Below are 24,974 nucleotides of genomic sequence, written 5' to 3' on the forward strand. Positions count from 1 at the left end.
CGGTCCTGTCTGCACTCACCTGAAGCTGCGTTATATGAAAAGTCAATACACAGACTAATTAAAAAAAAAAAAAAAAAAAAAAAAAAAAAGGAAGGGGGGGAAAAAGGGGGATAAAGGGAAGAGGAAAGGGGGGAAGGGGGTGGAAAGGGAAGAAAAAAAGAAAGGAAAAAAGGAAAAGAAAGAAAAAAGGAAAAAACAAAGAAAAAAGGAAAAAGGAAAAAACAAAGAAAAAAGATGAAAAAAGAAAAAAAGAAAAAAGAAAGAAAAAAAAAAAGTCAGAATCCAGTCACACCTAGTCTGCCCTTTTAGATAACCACCAAGGACAAAGAACAAGCAATATTCCGTGAGCTCAGAGAAATAAAAGGCAAAGTAGCCTATAGGATTCTGGTTCATTTATTGAGTACATGACAGATAAGACAGACAGACAGTGTAAAATCACATGTATTATTTGTACTTTTAAAAAATTACAATAAATTACTGAATAATTAGTAAAAGCAGTTTTACTAACGGCTGCTCTCCAATGATACAGGACAGAGGAGGCAGAGAAATAAGAAATATGTACCAGCTGTGAATACATACAGAGAATGTCACACGGAGTAATTAACACTGACTAGCACACCAAGTAGTGTTAAATGGGAATATCCAACCATACATGTCCTTCCCATCCTTTATACTCCAAATGCCAGCCAGAAGCTGTAGCAAACCTTGCCTTCAGTGCAGGGTCTGCTCTCGCCGAGCAGCAGCATCTCTCGCTCTGGCCCTGCAAGGCAGATGCCTGCGTACTGAGATGAATTTATCTGTAGGAACAGCATTAATTCTCCTTCCTTGGAGCGCATGTCCTACTACCAGAAGGCTAACTCTTAGTTTCCTCTGGTCTTAATTGATTTAAAAGAGCAGTCACTCAGTCTCCCAGTTATTTTGTCTCTAACTGGAAAGAGATCTAGTCTATTGAGGTTTCCCATAATGGGCTGATGACAGAGGGCCACACTGCTTTGAATTCTTCCTCTTTAGGTACAAATGCCCTTTGTTGTGTAGTAGTTTCTAAGAGCATGTCCACTGCTGGACTCCTTGTACAGGAGATGTTCAGAAAGGACAGACTGAGCAGCAGCAGGTGGCCCAACACTCCTGCACATCTTCCAGCCCCAAGCATTTGCAAAGGCTGACTGATCTGAGTATTCTTAGGGGTCCTCCTAAAAATTGGACCCATCACTAGCTAGTAAAAACAGAGAATCAGCAAGAAACAACAAACGTTTTCTGTACTGACAGGGAAAGTCCAGCAGACCAGTGTGCCACTGCCCTGTAACACTGATGCTTATTCACTGACTTCTAATTTAGGAACTTACTCTCTCATTATAATCGTCATGAGCCCATTGATTCACTTAATATTACTTCTGCACTGAAGTCAAGGAGCTTGTGGCTTCCCAGACAAACTAAAAACAATGGCTTTCAAAGAATTAGAAAAGCAAATGCTAGAAAACCAGGTTTGTCTGAAAACTCCTGAACACTGAAGGGAAAGAAAGTGATCATACACTATGAAAATGCCAAATCACATCTGAAAGAAACCTGCAGATCTGAGAAATGTCTGTGTTTAGATCTTAGGGTGCTGGGAACAGTGGGGCACATTTGCATTATAGCTGCTGAGTCACAGAACAGCATTGAAGAACTTACAAGACTATTTATAGGTCAGGGTCCTATAGCACTGGACTACACTGCATTAGCTCTCAGACTGCCAGCCAGAGGTGAACATGGTTTCAAGCCAGGCTGCATCTGCTGTGCAAGTTACCCAGAAACCTACAGCAAATAAGGGCAGGCAAGGAGCAGTTACTGTCTGAAATAAAACTTCATTAAAATAAAAGATAGCAAAAGGCAGACATGCATAATTTATGGTGGTAATTCTATATGTCAGGGGCTATTAGGTTCTAATGGCTCTTGAGAATGTAAATCTAATTCCGTCAGCCAGAGTAGCCAAAGAAGCACCTACACAAAAACAGTCACTGTCAGAAGCTCCTTATTGATTGGAATCTATTGTAATTGTGTAGTTACTGGTCTCTGATTAAACAAAAAAAAAATCCCCAACACAAAATACCAAACCATCCTGCCATCTGCCACATTATCTCCCTGTTTTTATCTCCCAAAGACAATTCCTGCTTTCCTGAGTTCACCCTGACACGGAGGAAAGTTCATAGTCACTGGATGAACTGAACTGCCTCTCTACCTTCTTCTGATCTTTGATCTTTTGCAGAATGTTGACCTTTTTCTCAAAGTAGTTTACAAGGGCTGTTTCTGTCAGCATGGAAGCTAAGATCTGCTCAAAGGAGATAGACCAGTCAGTATCAATGGTGCTACCATACCTGGCAGCTGAACTACTGCCTTCGCAACCAACCAGGACTGTGTCGTCTGCAATGTCTTCACACTGCAGGGAGCCTGTGCTGACCATGGAGTAGGAAGACATGGACATATCATCTTTGGTTTCATCATCTGATAGCAGCTGTAAAGGAGAGCCTTGTCCTTCCCCTGACCCATCTCCTAGAGTTTGGTTCTCCTGCTGTGTTTTTTCAGGTTGAGCATCTCCACAGGTTTTGTCCTCATGGTCAGCTTGGGGTTGCTGCTCCACCGCTGAATTCTGACTCTGTTCAGATGTTGGTGACTCCTCTTCACTCACAGGATCTTGGGTATTGTTTGCTTTGCAGTCCTCAGACTTCCTCATGGGCCTGTTGGAGAATTTTTTTCCAACCTCCCCAATTCGCAGAAGGAGACTGGCTACAGTGGCAATTGCATGGTACAGCTCTTGCTCCACTGGGTCCTCACTGAACATGTTGTAAAGGGTCTTGCATAACTCTATGAATTGTTCCTTTAAAAAGCAAAGACCGAAAAAATCATACTTCAGGCTGAAAAATGTTGACAGTGGCAGATCATAGAGTATCTCAAGTTGGAAGGGACCCATAAGGATCGAGTCCAACTCCCTGCTCCTTGCAGGACCACCTAAAGCAAAACCTACGACTAAGAGCATCATCCAGATGCTCCTTGAGATGAAGCAACAGGCACCACCTTGACTGACTCCTTGTTTATCTGCCTCCCTCCCAGGTAAGTGGCAACTTATTGCACTAATTCAGAACAGTCCAATACAGGCAAAATCTTCTCTCTCTGCCGTAGCGGCTAAATTGAGACACAGCTAGCAGTTTAACAGTGGTGGGGCTTTTGGCTGACAGATGAACAGAGTACTAACGTATTCACATCTGAGAAAACCTAAGGTTTTACTTCTGTTCTGCTACTCTTTTGTGGTCAGCTTCTAAGCATTTCCAAACTGGTTTAAGTAGCACCCATCAAGGAAATTAGAGACTGAAAAGATCACGCCAGTCATCAGACTCTTTCCTGTAACCACATTCTTTGCTCTCCACCAAGCAGCTGTATGTAACTTGAGGCAATGCAAAACCAAAAAAGCCAAACAAGTTTATATGACTGATGGCATATTTGAAACATACTGCTCTGGAGAGAAAAACATAGACTGCAGTTCTTATAGGAAAAATTGGTCTGGGAGGCAGAGGGAATCAAATACATTTGATTGGTGGAAACAAAGCAGTTTGTCCATGTCCACTGAGGAATTCAACACAAATGTGTGGAATTAGAGGTTTTTAAAGCCCACCAGACCAGAACAGCAGGGCATTCTACAGGCAAGGACTGAGTATGCTGGCAAAATGGCTGCACATACTGCAGAATTCCCCACTAAGCTGTTAGCCATCTAACTGGAAACCTTCACATTCGCTTCTTACCTGGCTCATTTTGGGGAGATCTTTAATGGTTTCTTTCTTTGACTCTTTTTCCTTGGCCCACATTCTTAGGTAGTATCTATAGTCCTGTGGACTGGTACCTTTCTCCTCTGCAAGGCAAGAACAAGCCAATACTGTCAGGTGGTTAATGGCTTCAGACTTAAAAAGTGAATGCTGCGCCAGCAAAAATCATGCTGGAAGCACGTTTTATTGACAGTTCAGGAAAGCATCTACCAGGAATGCTGCATTGTTTTCTGGTTTACCTGATCCAGCTCAGTAGAGCAAAAATTTTAACACTGCTGCATCAGCTTGACTTCTCATAAATGAACTCTATGAGTTGACAACTTACCAAACATGATTTAAAAATGTTATGATCTTGGTATGTAAAAGAGTCAGAGCAGTAAGGCATAAAAAAGATTTATTTCCCAACTCACATCCCACTTTACCTCTGTCCACAATGGACACTTTGAAAGGTCTCCTTGACACAGCAACGGACAATGAACAGTTCATATTATGAGAGACACAAGACTAGAATGTGGTCTATTTATGATGAAATTACCTTTTTCTGGACCATTTTCACTTCTCCTTTCTTTATCTTCTTGTGTTTCTAAAAAATTACGGAATTATAAAAGAATGATTAATAGCTGATTTTCAGCAATACAACACATGAAGAACATAAGACAACTCATATACAAATTAAAACCATACAAGAATATATTTAATAGAAGTTAGACCTCACACTCCCACTGAAAAAATAGGTTGAAGAGCTGAGGTAGAGGGCAGAACTCTTAAAAGAAAGTGTGAAACACAGATACGAAAGACAGCTAAGCAATGTGATACCTTAAAGACAAAGAAGTTCAGTTATCCAAAGCAGGATAATGAATGGAAAAAAACCAAACCACTACTGAGCACATACGTGACTAATATCTACACTCGCCATTATCCAGTGACCGAACTGACACTTTGGGAGTAATGTGCAGAGTCTAACTTCACAAACTTCGCTTCTGGTTCCCTATATTGTCACTAGACTATATAGGAAGTCTTGGCTCAACTCAGACTGTTAAGTTAGCCACCTAGCAGCAAACAGCACAACCACCCCTTGTACTTACTCACTCAGATTTTTTTTTTTGAGCATTATTACATCTTGGTAAACATTTAGCACAACTGACATACTTTGACCTCCTATGTGACAATCCCTAAAATTATATTTTAAGAAATACAGTACATTAGTCTATTAACAGTTTTACAATTCAATGGCATGCATCCTTATTCCATTAAATTAGAAGACTGTGGAGTACGCACAGGTATCATCGACCCAGGCCAGCAAGCCCAGCACCCCCCACACTCTGCTCTGAGCATATTTTCCACCCACCAGTTTCTAGGGTGAGATAAATTCCACTGAAAGAAGCCAGACAAAACCTATTTTGACCAAGGCTGAAATTCATTAGGTAGAATATACTGAAAGATATCTAACTACTTATAGCACTTTATTCATAGTGGGAGTGTCATGAGACAGGAGCAGCAGCAACAACTTCAGGGTATTTAAAATAGCACCCTGATGCTAGCAGATGATATCAGCATTATAGCCATGCTCAATGCATGCACATAATTCATGGACTGACCTTGAGACTCATAGTGCAGGCAGAAATCCAGCTCTGAGACAAAAGGAGATACTTGAGCAGCAGAAAAAGGGGTTGAGGGGACAATATCCCAGATAAAACAGAAGAAAAGGCCAGACAGACACAGAGAAGGAAACAAAAACAAGAAGAGAGACAATGAGACTTGCATGAAAAACCTAAATCACGGTGGAAGACAGGCTGGTAAAAGCACACTGCTCCTCCTCAGCAGTCTATGACTGTGCTTCAGAGCATGCTGTGTCCTGCATGAAATGGGCACTGAGGAGTTTAAGCTCCAAACTTCTTTCCCATCATGCAACAAAGACAGCAAACTCAAACACACTGGCAATCTTAACACACTGCCACCATGAGACCATGCCTTGCACAAAATCACTATCATAGCACATGGATTTATGCTGCAACTCCTGCCTAAACTGAGAGGTAAAGGCAGCAGTGTTGCATTACCTTCTGTTGTAACATCCTCTGTGAAATAACTTGTGGCCTCCAAAGCAGACTCTGTCTCCTCTGGATTCAGAGCTGTATGTACAGAGAAGGAAATGTTAAGATCTCTAAGATAATTGAACAGCAGTATCACCCACTTCATTAGCAAAATTCATGAAGCATCCCTTTTCAATTGCATGTCAGAACAGACCATGCTCAATAGTAGCAGTGTGTAGAAGCAATCACTCACCAGGAGGCAGATGCAGTTTGTAGAGTACTTTGAGTTTTTCAGTGAGGTCACCATGGTACATCCCACCTGCGAAGAAAAAAAAAAAAAAAAAAGTTCAGAAAAATAGCACTTAGGATGAAGAATGTCCCTCTGCTCACAGGCTCAAAACAGAATGAGTTCACACGCAATCGGGAAATGCTAACTGCACAAAGCCCTATGCAGAAGCAGTAAAGAAATCCACAGCAAAGCTGCATCTTGTTGGTTTGCCACCTACTGTTTCCCAGAACAGGAGACTGCCTAGCAGCAAAAAGGCATCTTTTGTTCTGCCTGAGGCTTCCTGTAAGGTTGTCACCCTCCCCTCATGATACTGCAAACACCACTATCTCCTTTTAGTTCTCTGCTTGGAAAAGGACAGAAACATTTTTTGCAATATTCCATTATCTCCAAAAACACCACTTACTCATCCCTGTCACAAACTCCTTGAAGTTAATGAGACAATCCCTGTTCTCATCCAGAAGCCGGAACAAACGCCCTGCTAGCACAGGCGTATGTGCGCCACAGGACCAGGGGGTCAAACTGATGAACAGCTCCTTGAACTGCTCCATGTCTATGCGATACTGCTCCAGGTAGGGTAAACTCTGATCTCGGCGGGCAGCTGCAGCACGATTGTTTCCCCAGTAACAGCTCATCAGATACTTTGCCTTTGGAGGGAAAGGATTAACAGATCAGATTATACTACACTACAACAATCCACAGGAGTGGAGACTTTGTTATAGCTCAAGAACAGCATTGAGCAAGCAAAGAAGAGACATTGCAGGACACACTGTTTATCTCCCCCATTATTCCTAGTGCTACTTCACTACAAAGTAATATGAAATGAAGGAAGAGACAGGGATTTCACAAAAAGCACAAAGAACAATTTTAAGTGAAAAAACCAAAAAACATATTTCAGGTTTGAATGAAATGACGCTTGGGCTTTCTGCAAATGGAACATTTAGAACTAAGCCTCTCTTTCTGAGTCTATAGCACAGTGCAAGCGAGTTTGCAGTGATTTTGGTAAACACAGATGGGTAATACCACTCTTTTAAAAATACATACATCGACAAATAGAGGCAAAGCACTCAAGTAATTTTGTCACAATTATAGAGCAAGTCAATGGCAAACTTGAGAATAAAAATTGAGGTACCGTCAATCCTAGCTCCCTGTTCTAAGTGCTATATGACATTCCTTTCCATTGACTCCACAATCTCTTTCTGAATAAGTATCATTCAAATACTGTGAATGTGGTTTGGCCATCTTTGGGGGGAAAAAAAAAAAATCAATCAGATAATAACAGGGCCAATCTTACTGGCACCATGTATAACAGAATGCCAAATCTGTGTCCGATAGGTTGGATTAAGAATCAAAGCAAAGTCACTGCTTCCCTTTCAACTTATTTTGGTGTTTGTTCTCTCTGTGTGAGAACACATTCCTCCTCACTCTAGCTTCTTACCTTGAACACTACATACAGCTCTTCTAGCTCTTCAATAGAGAAACCAATGTCACTAGACACAGCTCGGACCTACAGTAAGGGAGAAAATAGGGTGAACAGTTTATTTCAAAGCTAGAAAAATTAAATATGGCTCACTGAAAAATCTGTGTAACATAGAAGAGAAGAAAACAAGTGCAAGGAGATATGACACAGGACGGGAGGGAAAACTTAACCATTCTAATACCTCCCATTGTTATGGATTACAGGTCAAGACGACAGTTTCTGGTCAAGCAGAAACTGCTGACATTTTGAGCAGCCAGAAAAAATTACTGCGCTTATTTACTGTTTGTGCAGACCTGACTGTGAAGACTGTGTTGTCCCTCCCTCTTGTTTTTATCTTCAGATGTTTGACTTAGATGCATTGAAAAACAACAGTGAAAGAAACACATGGATGAGGTTCCCCACCTAGGACATGGGAGATAATTGCAACAGATATGGATACTCCCCTTGGGCCATGAACCCTTCTGTAAAATTCCCTAACGTGCTAGCATACTCTATAAATGGCAGGAAAATAATTATCCGCTAGTTAGCTTTTCCCAAAGATTCCAGGCAAGCAGTAAGAGACACCACTAGACAGTGGAGACTATTACAAGGCCTACAAGTGGTTTTTATCTCCCTCCATGCCAAATATCTCATTCAATCATGCCCTAGCGCTTCGATCCATTTTATTAGATTAACTAGAACCATGTGAAGAAGAAAACTGAAAATCCATTATTCCAGCCAGGAAATCCGTTTTTTTTACATGAACTGCAATTCTTTAAGTCACTTAAAACTGGGTCTGCTACAGCACAAACTTTCTAGATGCTCACAGCAAAACACATTCCATTAACATGCCATTTGGTAGCTCATTCAATCTGGGAGTCACATACCACACTCTTCTTGGCTGTATCCTCCAGAGACTGGATCACTTTCAGCCTTTGTTTAAAACGCATTTGTTCAATGTCATCTGCCTTCAGGTTGCTAAATTTCTACAAGAAAGGAAGCAGACCAGGTCAACATCATCTCCTAAAGAAAGAACAACCCCTGTTCAATTACATGTTATTTACCAAGTGTACTATCCCCCCAGAGATGATCTAAAACCCCCAAAAGCCTTTTACCAGCAGCAAGAAGATGAGAAAAAACTTGAGCTGTATTCCCTATTCACCCCTGTCCTGCAAGAGAAGTCATTCGGAATTCACGAGAAAACCAACATCAGAGGTTTCTAAAGAAAAACTGGAAAAGCATCTGTCAGGACTGACAGAAATACAGATCCTGTACTGTGGCAGCGTATTGGGTCTGCATGGCAAGGTTTTTTCTGGTAGAAGCTTCCCCTATGTCCAACAGAGCCAATGCCAGCCAGCTCCAAGATGGACCCGCTGCTGGCCAAGTCCGAGCCCATCAGCAACAGTGGTAGTTCCTCTGTGATAGCAGATTTAAGAAGGGGAAAAAAACCTGCTGCGGCACAGAAACTGCAGCCAGAGAGGAGTGAGAACATGTAAGAGAAACAACCCTGCAGACCCCCAGGTCAGTGAAGAAGGAGGGGGAGGAGGTGCTCCAGGTGCCGGAGCAGAGATTCCCCTGCAGCCCGTGGGGAAGACCATGGTGAGGCAGGCTGTCCCCCTGCAGCCCATGGAGGTCCATGGTGGAGCAGATCTCCACCTGCAGGCCAGGGAGGACCCCATGCCAGAGCAGGGGGATGCCCGAAGGAGGCTGCGACCCCGTGGGAAGCCCACACTGGAGCAGGCTCCTGGCAGGACCTGTGGAGAGAGGAGCCCACGCTGGAGCAGGTTTGCTGGCAGGACTTGTGACCCTGCAGGGGACCCACATGGGAGCAGTCTGTGCCTGAAGGACCACAGCCCGTGGAAGGGACCCACGCAGGAGCAGTTTGTGAAGAACTGCAGCCCATGGGAAGGACTCACACTGGAGAAGTTCGTGGAGGACTGTCTCCCGTGGGAGGGACCCCATGCTGGAGCAGAGGAAGAGTGTGAGGAGTCCTGCCCCTGAGTAGGAAGGAGCAGCAGAGACAACGTGTGATGACCTGACTGCAACCCCCGTTCCCATTCCCCGTCCCCCTGTGCTGTTGTAGGGGAGGAGGTAGAGAATTCGGGAGTGAAGCTGTGCCTGGGAAGAAGGGAGGGCTGGGGGGTAGGTGTTTTAAGATTTGGTTTTATTTCTCATTACCCTACTCCGATTTGACTGGTAATAAATTAAGTTAATTTTCCCCAAGTCGAGTCTGTTTTGCCTGTGATGGTAATTGGCAAGTGATCTCTCCCTGTCCTTATCTCAACCCACAAGCCTTTTGTTATATTTTCTCTCCCCTGTCTAGCTGAGGAGGGGAGTGATAGAGCGACTTTGGTGGGCATCTGGTGTCCAGCCAGGATCAACCCACCACAGGCAGAGATAAGAGAATAGACAGGTTGTCATTCCTTCCAGACTTGCTTTTTTCTAGGACCCATATGAGATTCAGCTAGAAACACCAAAGTTAGGAGGCTTTTCTACTGACTAGGTCAGACAAGTAAGATGAATTTGGTGACATTCTTTTATGAAAGAAGCCAAGAACAAACACAGATGGCAAATTTGAAGAAACAAACAAATACCCAGCAAAATGATAGCTGCCTGCCTATAAGCAGCTAGAAGGGGACAGGATGAAAAACAGGAGATAAGAAGGGAAATTAATCCACATTTACCACAGCGTAGCAGAGAACTGTCAAACACCAGTTCTCTTGCCTGTGTTCTTTCCATCATTCAGATACAAATTTCTTACGAGTTTGTTCTCAGTATGAATAATGAGGTACACCTCCACCAGTGGAGAGGTATTCCAACAGCGTTGGCACCATTCTCAGGTTACCTTCCTATTACTATAATGTGGATCACAGAACGGGATTCCTGTGCACATGAACTGGGATGTTTCCGTGTTTCTGCAGTATACCTCACAATTTTTACCCTGAATTTGCCTCCCCAACTCCCTAGCACTGACAATCCTCAGATACAAGTAAGAACGGAGACTTTTTTGGCAAAGCAGGAAGAAATCTCCAGTCTGTAATTTTTACTTATTTGCAGTCTTCATTTTCGTCTCCACTGGTGTTGGGGAGACTCTTTGTAATCCGCAATAGCCAACACTGTTAGGCTCTACTCATACCAAACAGGTGGATTAATGGCTTGAGCCTGCACTCCTTAAGCACCTCAAGCTATGAACACTGTTCAAATTCTGGCTGCACAAAGTACAAAACTGGATGTTAGCAGAGAAAAATCTCTTGGGCAAAAACTAAGCCAGAAGCTTACCTCATAGGATGTTTTGATGAGTTCAAAGATGTCGATTTCAAGTGGTGGGTCATCTCCACTCGTCAATAAGGCATGCAAGTGGGGAATAGGGGGAGAGATGCTCTGTCTGTTAACTACGTTGTCCAAATATCTGTGGGGAAAAAACAGAATAAATGCAACACTCCAGGATTAGTGTCCAGGAAAAGAAGTAATATCCTAAATGCATCATTCCCAACTTCTTTGTATCATTAATCTAAACATGTAGGAAAATTTAATTCTTCCCTGCTAACCTGCAATGCTACCCTCATTGTAACTGAAGTAAAGTTGATTTTCACCCTATTTTTGGGGTATCTACTCTTCTTAAAGTGGGCTCCTAGACATAAGCTGAAGATCTTGCTGCACATAGAAGAGATTCACATTTCAAACAAGAAAATCTTACATTTACTAGACTTCGGAAATATCTGCTTGACAAAGTTTTATGTTTCTAGAAGGCGATTCCTGCCAGGATCTGTTCTTAATAGTAGATCAGAATTCTTCTGTGACTTTTGGATAAACAACCCTTCAAAGTTCAAATTCAAACTGAGACGCAGGAATGCATTATGCTGCAAAGCAAACAATTCCAGAAATATGGGATTCCTCCATACTTGAGCCAAAAATTAATTTCAGCTGTTGTAGAAAGCAATAGAAAACCTCTCTGGAGCTCAAGTTTCATCCTAGAGTGTTATCTGTGACCTGCTATATAATGGCATTAGGTAGAAACAGATGATGACTAAAAGGGTACTGTTACTATTCAGTTATAAATAAGAACAATGAATGGTACCTGCCCAGAATAGTCATGGCTTCACCTTCATCACAGCACTGTAACAACTTCTCCATGTTGGCATCAAGTATGGCCAATGACACCTGCAAGATAAACTTGATTCCCTCATAGAAAAAACAGTCGACAATGACCACGGCACTCTCAAAGGGCATGACACTGAGAAAGAGAGTGAGAAACCAGGAAAGGGATATGGTGGAAATCACTCCTAGGTCCTGCATCTTCTCTGACAGCTGTGGAAGATACTCTCGTGTAAGTTCTTCAAAGATGCCTTGGTCCACCAATGCACCTGGAAAAACAAACAAAAACAATGGTAGAACTCGAATTGGTGGTATCATGGTACTATACCCAAGCTAATCAATTATTAAACAAAATAGTGTGAGTTCACTTTAATTTCATATAAGCCTCTTAACATCAGAACTAAAAATTAATGCATTTATTTAGATTTGTTCCCTGTTCTCAATAAAAATAACATATTTAGATAGAGACTACTCCTACGTTGCAGCACATGCAGAAACAGAATCTCTCATTGATCTATGCATTTTCCCTGAAAGGAGGGGTGGCGGATTACTGATATTATGGTATTTACATCAAACTATACTCTTTTATACAGACCAACTTTAAAAGCCCATGAAGCGGTGCTTTCACTAACCTTTCCTGGGAGCCTATTCCAAAGATTTAATACATCATTCAGATGGGTAAAAAATAACCCAATAATTTTCTTCTAGATATGTCTCCTTACTGCTAATGGTCCCTCCTGCTACCAATTTTTAGTGACTTCATCTTCCTTGTTACTACAAGGTAGTACTACTACCTTGGTAGCCTGTAGTGTCTCTTCCTACGTCTCCATCACACACCTGCAACTTTAAAGGGAACAGCGTTGTGCTTCATCATCTTTAAAATGCATCACATTTAATTCATTCTGAACAACAGAATGTTCCTGAGAAATGCTGGTGCAACTGTAGCTGAAAATCCAGGCTCCAGCATGAATTTGACAGAGACTCACCCACTACTCTTGTGTTGTAGTAATCTGGCAACATCCGCTCACATAAAGCCACTAGGAGCCAGAAAGCCTCTTCCTCATTGCAGTATAGCAACAGTACTGACGTAACAATGTTCATGGCCTATGAGCCGGCAGAGTTAAATATGAAGATATAGGAGAGAAACATGAAGATGTTCATGAAAGCTCTGTCAATACAGACCAGCTAAACTTAAAAAGCTTGAATACAGCAAAACGATCACTAAGAGTCACATCTATTTCCAGCTTTTACTGGTATCTGAGTCAATAGATGACCTTGAACCAATTTACGTTCCTGTTTCAGTTCCTCCTTTTGTGAGGCAGCAAATAATACAACTACTTTTTGTCAAGCACTTTCATTAATCAATATGACTAAGTATCATTTTCAAAGTTTTCATAAAAACCTTTGTAACAATTTGGTCATAACAGAACAACATAATGGGAACCTCTAATACCAGAGCAATACACAAAATTAATCTGAATTTCCACTGGGTTGTTTCACAAACCAGCAATTGGCTTCATTGTCAATATACTGCTCATGTGCATCATCACTTATTCAATTTAATTGCTCTTTTTAATGAAACCAGAAGATGTTTTTGCTGAACTAGGGAAAGCTCTAGGAGGAAAACTAGTAAAAGACTGTAAATTACACCTAAGAGAAATGTGCAAAGTCTATTTAAATGCTGTATCCAAAGGATAGCTAAGAGATCTTAAAACATAACCACTTCTTTCCTACTCTCACACCACCACATGGACAGCATGAAGGAAAAACTTGAAACTGAACAAAAAACTGCAGAAAAAGTCCAAGCTAATCACGGTCACCACGTAGGACTAACAAGTCTAAGACTTCAGTCTTACCTGACAGTACCCAATTGTTGGATTTCTGAATGCATAAGCTGTTAAGACTCTCCGGAGGGCAGCAATTCCCAACTCATTCTGGAAGGCAGGATGTTCTGGCATAGAACGGTGCAGATCTCTCTCAATTTCCTCTGTAGCAAGACTGTACTTTCCCATTGACTTTTCCACAAGATCCGCATAGTAACCAGGATGAGTCACCATTTCGTTCCAAGCCCCTGTAATGACAAACAAATACTGCTTCATCTCTTGAACTCTGGAATACAGATTTTACGCCCAAAGTTTCAGAGATAAGGCAGCCAGGAAGCACTACATGAAGTCATCAACTACCAATAGATATGAAAGTACAGTAACAAACTCATTGTTAAATCATCATGTTAGGGTCTAGGTCCCAACACTGAAACACACACAAAGGAGGCCAAAGGGCTACGACACTCAAAGAAAGACATCTCAGGAATGCGATAACTGCATTTTTGGCAAAAACACCATGAAGTATCATTCAGGTGGAGTTAACTTCTGATTAATTTCTTCTGAAATGAGCTAAGATTTATACCTTTTCCTTTGAGATGTGCAGAAATCTTATTCCTGCTAGCTGTCAAAGTATCCAGCACAACATCCTACCTGAGAAAAGGAGCCACAGCTCTCCACGAAGATTCTCTGGGATTCCTTTTTGCACCAGGCCCCTAGTCTTGGCAGTGCGATACATACACATCCCTCGCCCATATTCAGAGAAATGAATGTTCCAAGACTCTTCCTTCATCTTCTCCTTTGCCTTCACAGAAACAAATATGGCCATTTTAGGAGATTAATGGATTTTTATGTTTGCAGGACAGGTGACTTCTGGGTATACGCAGGCCTACACTTCACAAGAGAAATGCATTGTGACATTTAAAGCCTTTCTTCTTTGGGCTGAATAAAGGGGTGTATGCTAATCTACACTGTTCTGAATCAGTTCTGACCTTGCTTGAAGTCAAGTCTTTACAATACTAACATGGGCTGTGCAATGGCATTTACACCTTGCAAATCTCTACATAAATGCAAACAGAACCATGGTCTAAGACGATTAACTAGCAAGCAGAGATACCAGTTCTCTGCTTTCTTGTACTGAAGAAAAGTAGTTCTTCACAGACACGAACTTACATCCCAGAAGCACAGTAACACTAATTTCTCAGCCTCTAGTCAAGTATCTCACGTATCTCAGTACTGATAAAGTAAGCCGACGGTCAGGTTACATCTATGTAGCACTATCATTGTGACAGACACAGCAGTGATACTGCAGGACTGACTAGGGATAAAATACATTTTCAGTCTTAGAGCACGACAGGAAATCTGCAACCTACTACAAACTATTTAGAATTAATTGTTTTAAGTTAAAATATTATTTACCCCTTTGGGTCCCAAGAGCTCCTCAGAATTTCTTCTGAAGAGTTTGAGTAGTCCCTGTGAGGCTGTTGGCACTTCCCCAGCACAGAAGTTGACAGGTCGATTGCTGAGAGCAGACGTGGGGCTAACTGCAAGTGGGCTGCTGGAAGGCAACTCTGGAACCTCCTGAACAACAGAACATAAAGCATCTGAGCTCAGGCAGCCTCCATCCTCTGCTAACTGTCTAACAAACAGACATCATTCGCTGGTAACGAGCACTGTTAACACACTGTAAGGAGCATCACTCTGAAAAGTTGACAAATGCTCCTCCCAGCTATTTTCTTAGTACCTCACAACCAGGATCAGCCAAATTCCACTTCCATTCCCTCTCAATGCTGCATGGTTTCTTGGATGGCGTTCTCTGCAAGAAGTCAGAGATTCTCTGTACCAAGAAATCTCGGTCTTTCAGATTGGCAAAGAAGAAGGTCATTTTACTTTTAGTGCTGATGGACAGAGGGCTGGGCAAGACACTGGAACTATCTGCTTTCTCAACTATTGTCACCTAGAAGACAAAGACAAGGGCCATTTGGATCTAGCAGATGCTCCATTATCTACAAAGCACGGCACAAAAGACAGAAGCACACAAAAGACAGGAAAGGTCTGTAGTCTTAATATACGGCTAAGAAATCCCCACCTCCCTGAGAGGAATGATGAGATGACAGGCCTCCTCTGCCTTGCTGGCAAAACAGATGTAATTGTTGGAAACAAACATCTGGCCAGGAATATGCATCTTGTTGAATGGTGTCCACAAGGTACAATCTGTATGTCCATCCAGGCATTCATCCTTGGGCAACCGGAAAGTGGCACGGTAGCACTCATTTTTGGCTCGAGCATCCAGGTCTCTGGGGAAAAGTAAAGAGTAGTCCCCAGAGGTTTTTCCTCCCTTGAAAAACCCACTCAAACACTCACGTTAAGTGTTCATTCCAATCACAACCTTCAGACTGTGCTGTGTATTCTTAGTATTCACTTCTCTAACTGAGATGCCACCCCTTATCTGACTCCTCTTTCAGCCTTCAGACATGCTTCACTGACAAGGTATGTCCTGCAATACAAGGTAAAATATGCAAGCACATCTGCGAAACTTAAATATTACATCAGATTCTGAAACTGCAGAGAAGAGTCCCCAGCAGGAGGATTTATTACAATATAAATGTATATTACTTTTTATAAATCTTCAACTTCAGACAAAGGGGCTGATGTAAATTTCTTCTTTCACATTTCTTTTTTTTAAACAGGATTTTCAAAAGTTTCCAGTTGAAAATTCCTTTTGACAGTGCCTAGTCATGCATGAGAAAGACATGAGAGTGTGTGTGAATTCAGTACCAATTTGGGATGGAAAAAAAAAAAAAGAATAGGCAGAGGGCTAATGACTGAAATAAGTGATGCAGCCCCTGGAGTGAGACAACCCCAGTGGCACCTGGGAGCTACATCACATTTATTATTACAATCCCCTGTTATCTGTCTTCTCTTCTCACTGCTGGAAACATATACCTTTTTAATGCAGAGATGTTCTTAAGAGGCTTCCTGGGCTTCGGGAGGGACTTGTCCTGCAGGAAGCTCTCATTATCCAATAGCTGCCGCATAGCGATGTTAGCCAACTGCTCCATCAGCTTGAATGTCTCGTTGATGTTGAGAAACATGGAAAAATAAAGTTCACTGTCCCTTGTGCTTACTTTAATGCACTCAGGGAACAGCAGTGTAGCATTTTTTTCTAGCTGGGTTACATCCACCCACTGGATCACCAGTGTAACTGGGAAAAAAAATTAAAAAACCCCTACAATTACAATTTGATACAAAACAACAATCAGAAATTAAGCTCAAGCAGCCAGTAAGCTCTCAGTGTAGCAGCATTTTTCCCCTCTTACACATGGACAGTTCTTTTCTACATACTTCTACTGGGTTCTCCAAAAATACTTGGAAATAATCTTTGGGATTAACTAGACTAGAAATAATGCAGTTCCAAAAGGACTATCTCCCATCCAGTAAATGCTTTCAATCACAATTACTCAAGTTTTCATTCTTTCTTTCCAGCAAATTAGCTTTTGACTCAGGAGTTCAAGCTTCGTAAATACTGGGTCCTGGCAGTGGTTCCAAATAAGGTGAAAATACTGCTTGGTTCTCTAATCCACTTGAAGTAAAACTTCAGGTGTACTTGTACAACTTGAGAAATGTTTTGAAAAATGACTTGGGCATTCAGTCTAAATATCACTGAAGTGCCTATGAGAGCCAGGACTGATCTATGCGTTAAGCTAGAGCTCAAAGGTTTCCTAAAAGGAAAAAAACCTGTCAGCTTAAAAAAAAGTTCACACAAAAGATCAATTGCATCAAAAAGATCATGGGAAACGGCAGAAAAACAACTAGCAGGCTTATAACTCACCCTCTTTGCCCAGCAGGAAGGAGTAGAAACAGAGGTGATTGACGGTGAGGTACAGCCAACCCTGCCTGGGTACACGGCCCTTCCAATAGCTGCAGGAATAGTAATTGACCAACTTCTCCACCTCAGGCATCCCAAACTGCTTCCGCATCTTCAGTTCAGCCTCTTTGAATTTACCTGGATCCTCTTCACTCTGGGGCTGCTCATTCTTGTTCTCTTCAGCAATAATTCCCTGAAAGGACATGGGAGGAGAGAGAGAAGAATGGAAGGGAACATGCCTGCTGACAGAGTCGTAATATATAGCAAAAGGTCACAGCAGCAATCCGGAAGACAGAAAGAAGAAATGCAACACGGCAGTTATCATCTCTCCTGTCAAGTTAGAGAAATAGTAAAGACATGCAGAAAGAGCAGTCAGATAGTCTGAGAGTCTATGATCTGGGATCTACTCCGGAACACATGCAGCAAGCATTTGTGTTTAACATTTGACCGAGTTTCTCACAGCTGGCCTGGTAACGCTTTGAACACCCTGCAGGAGAACTGAAGTCTATTTTCACTTGCAAACATGCTGCTTCAACAGGAAGAAGATCATCTGCCAGGAAGGGCAGAACTCAGCAGTCTGCCAGATCTTGACTGGCCAGAAGGAAAAACAAACAACCACAATCTCTCTCACACACAGACACACACAAAGAATATACAAAGAATCTGACTGAAGTACTGGAAAAGACTCAAATTGCTGCTGTTCAATAAAAACCTGTATTTATAAGTTTCTACTCTGGAGAATTTGTGGGCTGGGAATCTGAAGTGTGTTAACTGCACAAGAAGGAGAGACACCTGTCTGACTCAGAAGTCAGTGGAAGTTGGAGTGCAGTTCCTTTACAACCTAGATGCCTTTTAGACCATCATGGCAGGGCAAGTACCTTGCTTGCAAACTAGAATTCTCTCTCCCGTATTTGTTGCTAGATGAACCATCATTAAACATTCTCTCTGCATCAAAGGTGTAATCAGCAAGGATTTTAAAGAGGTATTATATTTTAATTAGTAGGAGCATCCTAAGCAGGCTGTTCCCTGAGAGCTACTGCTCCTAACCTTTTCCCCACCAAATACATTTGTCCAGTGTTATGACTGTAACATGATGCTAATAATACTGTATGCGTTCCATGACAATTCCAAATTTATGTACATCTGAAGAGGGAGCAGAGAGAAGTTTTGCAATGCAGCTCTTGCTCCCTCCCTCCCAAGGGTAAAAAATTCTTAAAACCAGCTCCCCATTCTTTCTCAGGATCTGGAAGTCCTTCAGGGAAACATGTCACTTACATGTATCTTGCCCTTGACAAAGGTGGTGATATCTTCTTCATTATCAAAGATAGATAGAGTCTGCAGTAAGTTATTCTCCAGCCATTCCCAGTGCTTTGTGATCTCTTTACGAGATGATCCTAATTGAAGGGGTGAAAGATGATGGGAAGAGCAAAGAAAAAAGAAATTAGAACAAGGTCTTTTTTCCTCCAAGTTCACAGCAGGAAACTAATAATTACCAAACAGTGATCAGGACAAATCAAACACCAACTGTATACATGTCAAGGATATTTTATGTACACCAACATCATGCTTCTCATGAAATGTCTCCACTGCCATCTAGGATAATGAGCACACTACCAACGGATCATCCTATTTGCCAGTGCACACCAAACACAGCTTTTTTCCCCAGACAAAAAGCATTCTTATGTTCCAGACAAGAAGTACTCTTTTAATTCCTGGTATTCTAGAACAAAAATAATGAACTTTCAGAACCTTGAAATTTCAGAACAACTGAACTTTTTACACCTATAAAGGGGTTCCATTCTCCATGGGCAATGGTCAGCAGAGAGCATACAATTCCAAAACAAAATGCAACCAAAATACTCATGTCAGAAAGTTCTTTGCTTTCTTAAATAAAAACGTCTCAACAAACATTATATCAAACAGTTAGCTGTCTTTAACCAGTCTACAATAGTTCACAAAGGATAAGCTTCACTGTATAACCAATTTAAAGAACATTTCTATAGAAAGTTGCCTTAGTTAGTTGCCATTATTTCAAAGAGTTGTGTTTACTAAAAGATTTCTTCCTCTCTATTGATAGCTATATTCTCCTGTAGACAGAAAAAAAGCAGAAGAAATAAAAAAAGCAATTCTTTTTTTTTTTTTAACAAGATAAGATACGTTGTTAAGTGCAGACAAAAAGAAATCTGTTTAAATGCAAGTCAAAAATATTTGTAAGTTTCTCTTTGCCAAATTCCAGTAAATTTATCTTCTGAAGTTTCGTACAAAAGCAGTGGGATATCTAAAAATGTTACCAGCATGCCTCCCACTACTTGATTTCTCTGCGAGTACATTAGACCCCTCCATGTGGTTAATGACGGAAAAGGAGAGAGCAGCAGACAACACAAGCAGGTCCCTAAAGCTATTGCTCTACCTGACTTTCTTTTTTAAGAGGCAGCTTCAGCGATGAAATAGTCTTCACGTATTTGTAGTTGGACACCTAACCACAAAACCCAATGCCAGCTAATCTGTGGTTTCATAAGCAAAAATAACTCCAGGACCTGAAACCAAAAACTAGAAGCAAGTAAACTGTCTTGCCTCAAAGGACTGCAGGGCTATGAATTTGAGTTTGTGCGTACAGCCCAATGGATTAGACAACAAATATTTTTTCTTTTGCCTCTGTGTATAAGTTCACTTGACATCTACCCTAGCCATCTGACAATGTTTTTAAAGCATAAATGATTTTTGAGTAATACAAAAGGGCTTATTTTAGGGCACGGAATTATCGATTATAGGATGCTTTGGTTGTGGAAAAAATCCACAGGTCCAGCAACAATGGCAGGGGAATAAAGTCTACATTCTGTTTTGTTTCATGAGCTGCACCTCTCACGAAGTGACAGCAGACAAATGGCTAAAATAAGCCAGGCCTCAATAATTGACGTCTTTCTAAGAACAACATTAGGATGACATACGTGAAGGACCAAAATTCTGCAATTCCTACAGAGTTGTAAGAACAAAGTGCTGAAAGGCCGAAGCTGCACGCATGACCAGAATGCTGCCCACTAGTATTTACACATGATAAATCATAAATAAAAGATACGCATTTTTCAACAAGAGAGCCATATACATTTTATAACTTTGAGTGAATGCTAGTACTCTTACTTTGACAGTAAAACGAGAACCAGACATGATTAAAAAAAATACTTTGGATGAAAACAACATATTTACTCCAGTATAAAAATTTATCAAACTCCATTTGGTTGTTACATAGCCCATCTCATTTTACCATGCTGCATTACTTAGAAGTAACTGAGATACAGAGGATATCAACTAAAACACTCCTGAAATTGTACAAAAATAACAACTCATTGAGTGTCAAGATACTATAAAATTTCAGATTTGCACCGTATGTGGCCACTAAACATTCTGCTTTTTTGTATGCAGTTTCTGGCCTGCCTTTTTTTTTTTTCTGTCTGTCTTCCCCTCTGCCTCTGCCTTCCTCAAAAGGGAAACTGAGTTTCTGTGAAACATAGCAACTTCTAAACCTCTCTTCTGCAGAATTTAAGTAGCTCTGCAAGGGAGAATATTGTGTTGGTTGCCTGGGGAGAAGATGGGAACAGGCAAAACAAGACATCAACATCTGTGGGCTTAGCAAATGATTACTTCATGCTCAGATTTTATGTGTCAACCACAAAGTGAGAAGCGAAGGTTCGTATTATAAACAAAGTTGGTCTAACAAATATGTCTGAAGATATTTTCTCTTTAGCAACCAGTAGGACCTAAAGCCTTAATCAAAGTTCACCACCAGGTATTAGAAGGGTGTACCATGATATTCTAATACAGTGGTCACATTTCTCAAGTAAAAGAGGCCAAGGATTCTGGGTGTTTCAAAAAAATATTATTGTAATATATTTTACAGATATAGTATATCTATACATCTATTACAGGCCAGAAATAGCAGAAAAAAATAAATTGGATCAAGACAGTAAAGAGATTCCCCAAAGAGTGTTTAGCACCTTGAACGACCTTACATGCTCCCATCTTGCACCGTGTTCCTGGTAAGCAGGTTTCGGCACAACACTCATCATCCCACAGCAATCTTATCATCACAGTTTCGTTCTCTGAACAATCTCACTATGACCTTGCAAACAGATACACCTTGGAAGAGAGAAAATTCATTAACATCTGCAGAAACGAAAGCTTTTACAGAGCCTTAAGTTCCTAAACTACAGTTTAAACAACACTGAGAAGTTTTGTCATTTCTGGCACCTTCCACTACCCCACCAGAAGCTCTAGAAAGTTTCCTAAGCAGTCACAGAATACTCCTATGTGGGATAACTGATCATCTGAACCAAAAAGACAACAGAATAACACAAATCCAGCCCCTGACAAGTCACATCAATACATACCGCATGCCACTGCCCAATACACTTGAGAGTCCTGAGTCTGGTGCAGAATACGGTATGGGGCAACTCTGGCACTGGAATCCAAAACCACGTCTAATGTTCCCACAAGAAGACCTAGGAGGCAAAGAGAGAGAAATTAAAACAATGTAATACCAAAATGAAGAGTTGGGTTAAGTCAAAATACAGGATCAACACTACAGAAAAATGCTGATGTTCATATTATGTATGCTGTGATGGAAGAGCGATGGCACTTGGTCAAGAAAATGAAGACATACATCCAGTCACTGCAGTCAAATTACCTATAAACCAACTACAGCCAATCCCACTGGTAATGGATAAAGTTTAGATGGCAATTAAATGTCTACTAAACCTCATTATAATCCTCTGCTTTCCTAGGAGAGTTTTCTAATAAAAGTGAAATGTATTTTCCTCTGTAGGGTTTCTGTTGCCAATAGTGATTTTTAAGCCTACTAAACTAAAACACAGAAGAGTTTTCAACGCTGTATATTTCAGCATCACCTATGCAAACAGTAGGTAAGATAACTCATCCAAAATGGAAGCAAATAGCTCCAGAAAAACTGGTACTCACAGGTTTCAGCGATGTTTCTAGAAGTACTTTGATTAAACAAAGAAAGAAGGCAAAGAATCAAAATTTGGCAATATAGAAGTTAAAATATTTTTTTATATGATGTTAAATAAAAAAGCAGGCACTTCCAGAATAAATGCTGACAGCCACCCGACTTTGTAAAGCAAATCCATTTATTTCAATTAAGTCTATTTACTAGATAAATCAAATATCTAAGATGATACTTTGCTTTGTTATTCTAGATGATGTACTATGAGCATCTTTAATGCAAATTAATTTTGCAACATCCTCACAATTAAAAGTTTTCTAACATTAGAACTTGGACAGGGAGCATGGTTGCTGCTTTAGATCGCTATTTGGGAGGCCCAGGCTCAATTCCCTGCTCTCCTCCCTATGGTTTGGGTAAGTCTGAGCAAACTGTACTCATCCATATCTCATTAATTATCATGAAACGTGCTACTTCCTCCCTTTACCTCTCTTGGCTATCCAAAAGCAAGTAATAGATTAGGAATATACCACTGATCATACTTCAAGAGAAGTACCATCCATAGCAAGCTCATCTGGTAACCCTTAAAACAAATATATATATATCCAGCACAGCAGGACCTCAGTTTTGGCTCCAGGCTTCTTGTGTGCAGTTTTAGGCAGAATACGGATTAAAAAGTAATTTTGAATACTTCCTATGACCATACCAAATGTGTCAAATATTGACATCCAGACTGGTAACAAGGCACGTTTAAGAACTTGAGTACAACAGCAACTTCAACACCTTTCCAGCAACACCTTTCCTGCTTGGCTGAATACCTACATTCTAACTCTAAAATGTCAACTTGCAGTTGTACAGCTCCTTAAGGAGCATGTGCGGCTTTTAACGCATAGGAGCTCTGAAGACGACTCTCTCACTGAGGTAAACTACCTCAAGAAGTAAACTGGCTCAAAGCTTCAACCATTTAAGAATAGGTCAGATTAAATGTTTCCAGAACAGCACCAGGTATCATTTCCTCTTGTAAAAACCTGTGAAATTCCAGAATACAATTATATGCCTACATGCAAAAGTACACAAGTAAGTTATGTTACATAAAAGAGAGTAGTTCAAAATAATTTTGAACATTGTGAAAAGATGAAATATGCCAAGGATGTTTATCAGCTGCGTCATTTCTGTAGTTAGAGTATTTGGTTAACAGGGCTAATACATGAAACCGGCTGTGCATAATTCACAAACATAAAAAGCACGTTTTTGTTATTCACATAACTGCGTAAGCATTTTGCAGATAAATGGGTGGTTTTAAAGGTGAGGGGACTTTCTGTTGTTGTTAACATTGTGCCTCGGTCACAGTTATGTTATTTTAACAGTTTCTGTCACCAAACATGGCCATCAGGCATACGCACAGAGGAGAGTAGTTATCATTGGACTGCATCCTCACAACTTCACCTCCGGCCCAAGCACAGCATAATCTTCATACAGACATTAATTAAAAACTACGCTTTAACTTTCATCCTCTAAATCTTGAAAAAACACACCAGAAAAATAAAGACACAAAGAAAACACCTCAATAATTCAAGGCAACACGAGTACGACAAAGAAGCCATTTTTGACTAGGGAAGAAGATCATCCCAGCCACCCCCCGTTAGTTACTTGTCCTCCCTGTGCAGCAGCACCGCTGGAGAGGCCTGACCACGAACAACCCCCCCCCCCCCGCCCCCGCAGACCCGGCCGGCAGGCAGCAGGCAGGGCCGGCGGCTCCCGCCAACGGCGGGGACGAGGGGCCGGCCGGCAGGAGGGCGGAGGGACCGGGCAAGGCGCGGACAACGTCTGCGGGTGCCGCAGGCAGCGGCCGCCGCTTACCGGCAACCTGCCACAGAGACCGAGGGCGTCCCAGCGGCGGGGGCTCTCCGGGGGGTGACACACAGCGAGGAGAAGCCAGGGGAAAGGCGGAACCGGGCTCACCCCAGCCGGCGGGGCCTGCATCTCCCCACCACCGCCACCCCCTCCCCGGCCCCCCCCCAGCTCCAGCCCCGCCGCCGCCGCCCTGACGGGACTCGTGCCGCCATCCCGGCCCCCTCAGCACCCCTCCACCCCCGGGCCGGACCCGGCCCTGCGGGGACAGGACAGCGGGGCAGGAGAACATCCCCCCCCCCCCCCCGCCTCCTCCGCTGCCCGCACAGCGCCGGCCCCGAGGCGGCCGGGCCGGGCCGGAGTCTCCCCTCAGCCCCGCCGCGCCTCACCCGTGAGGCCGCCCCCTTTGCCGTGTCCGCGCCGGCGCTGGAGCAAGAAGAAAGGGTTGGCCCGCTCCGTGACCCACAGAGCGCCGGCCAGCAGCACCTCCTCGGGCCCCAACCACATCGTGGCGGAGCGGAGCGGCTCGGCTCGGCGGGGCTGGGCCGGGCCCGGCCGGAGCGGGGAGGCGGCGCAGGGGGAGCGGCCGGGCCCCGCCGACGGGTCACGGGGCCGCGCCGGCGGCCACGGCGCCCTCTGGCGGCCCGGCCCCCTCACTGCAGCGGGGCGGTGCCAGGTTGCCGCCGTGGCGCTGGAGCCAGGGCCGCGGCTCCGTAGGGGGAAGGTCGCCGGTTCGAGCCCCGCTCCCCGGAGTGCGCCCAGGGCCACGTCCCTCTACCGTCCTCGGTGCGCAGTTGGGGTTCACCTCCGCCCTCTGCAG

The 24,974-nt window shown here is 42.5% G+C and overlaps 1 protein-coding gene across 2 annotated transcripts; it reads right to left on the reverse strand.

The window, feature by feature from the left end:
* Positions 1-24,668, reverse strand: TBC1D9B (TBC1 domain family member 9B). Of its 2 annotated transcripts, XM_052772251.1 has the most exons (23): positions 24,544-24,668; positions 21,735-21,845; positions 18,625-18,743; positions 17,314-17,542; positions 16,428-16,686; positions 15,571-15,778; positions 15,226-15,438; positions 14,901-15,062; positions 14,136-14,286; positions 13,518-13,732; positions 12,648-12,765; positions 11,645-11,930; positions 10,846-10,975; positions 8,454-8,552; positions 7,546-7,614; positions 6,514-6,754; positions 6,075-6,140; positions 5,849-5,920; positions 5,390-5,440; positions 4,327-4,374; positions 3,771-3,877; positions 2,352-2,851; positions 1-25 (listed from the first exon to the last, which is right to left on the reverse strand). In XM_052772251.1, exons 1-23 carry the CDS (start codon positions 24,659-24,661, stop codon positions 16-18), a joined length of 3,582 nt encoding a protein of 1,193 aa, XP_052628211.1. In that variant the 5' UTR covers positions 24,662-24,668; the 3' UTR covers positions 1-15. The 2 variants fall into 2 exon arrangements, with proteins under 2 accessions (XP_052628211.1, XP_052628210.1); XM_052772250.1 differs by lacking the exon at positions 1-25 and having other exon boundaries at positions 378-2,851.
* Positions 24,669-24,974: the final 306 nt, after the last annotated feature.

Source organism: Harpia harpyja, chromosome 20 (genome assembly GCF_026419915.1).
Source record: "Harpia harpyja isolate bHarHar1 chromosome 20, bHarHar1 primary haplotype, whole genome shotgun sequence".
NCBI lineage: Eukaryota > Metazoa > Chordata > Aves > Accipitriformes > Accipitridae > Harpia > Harpia harpyja.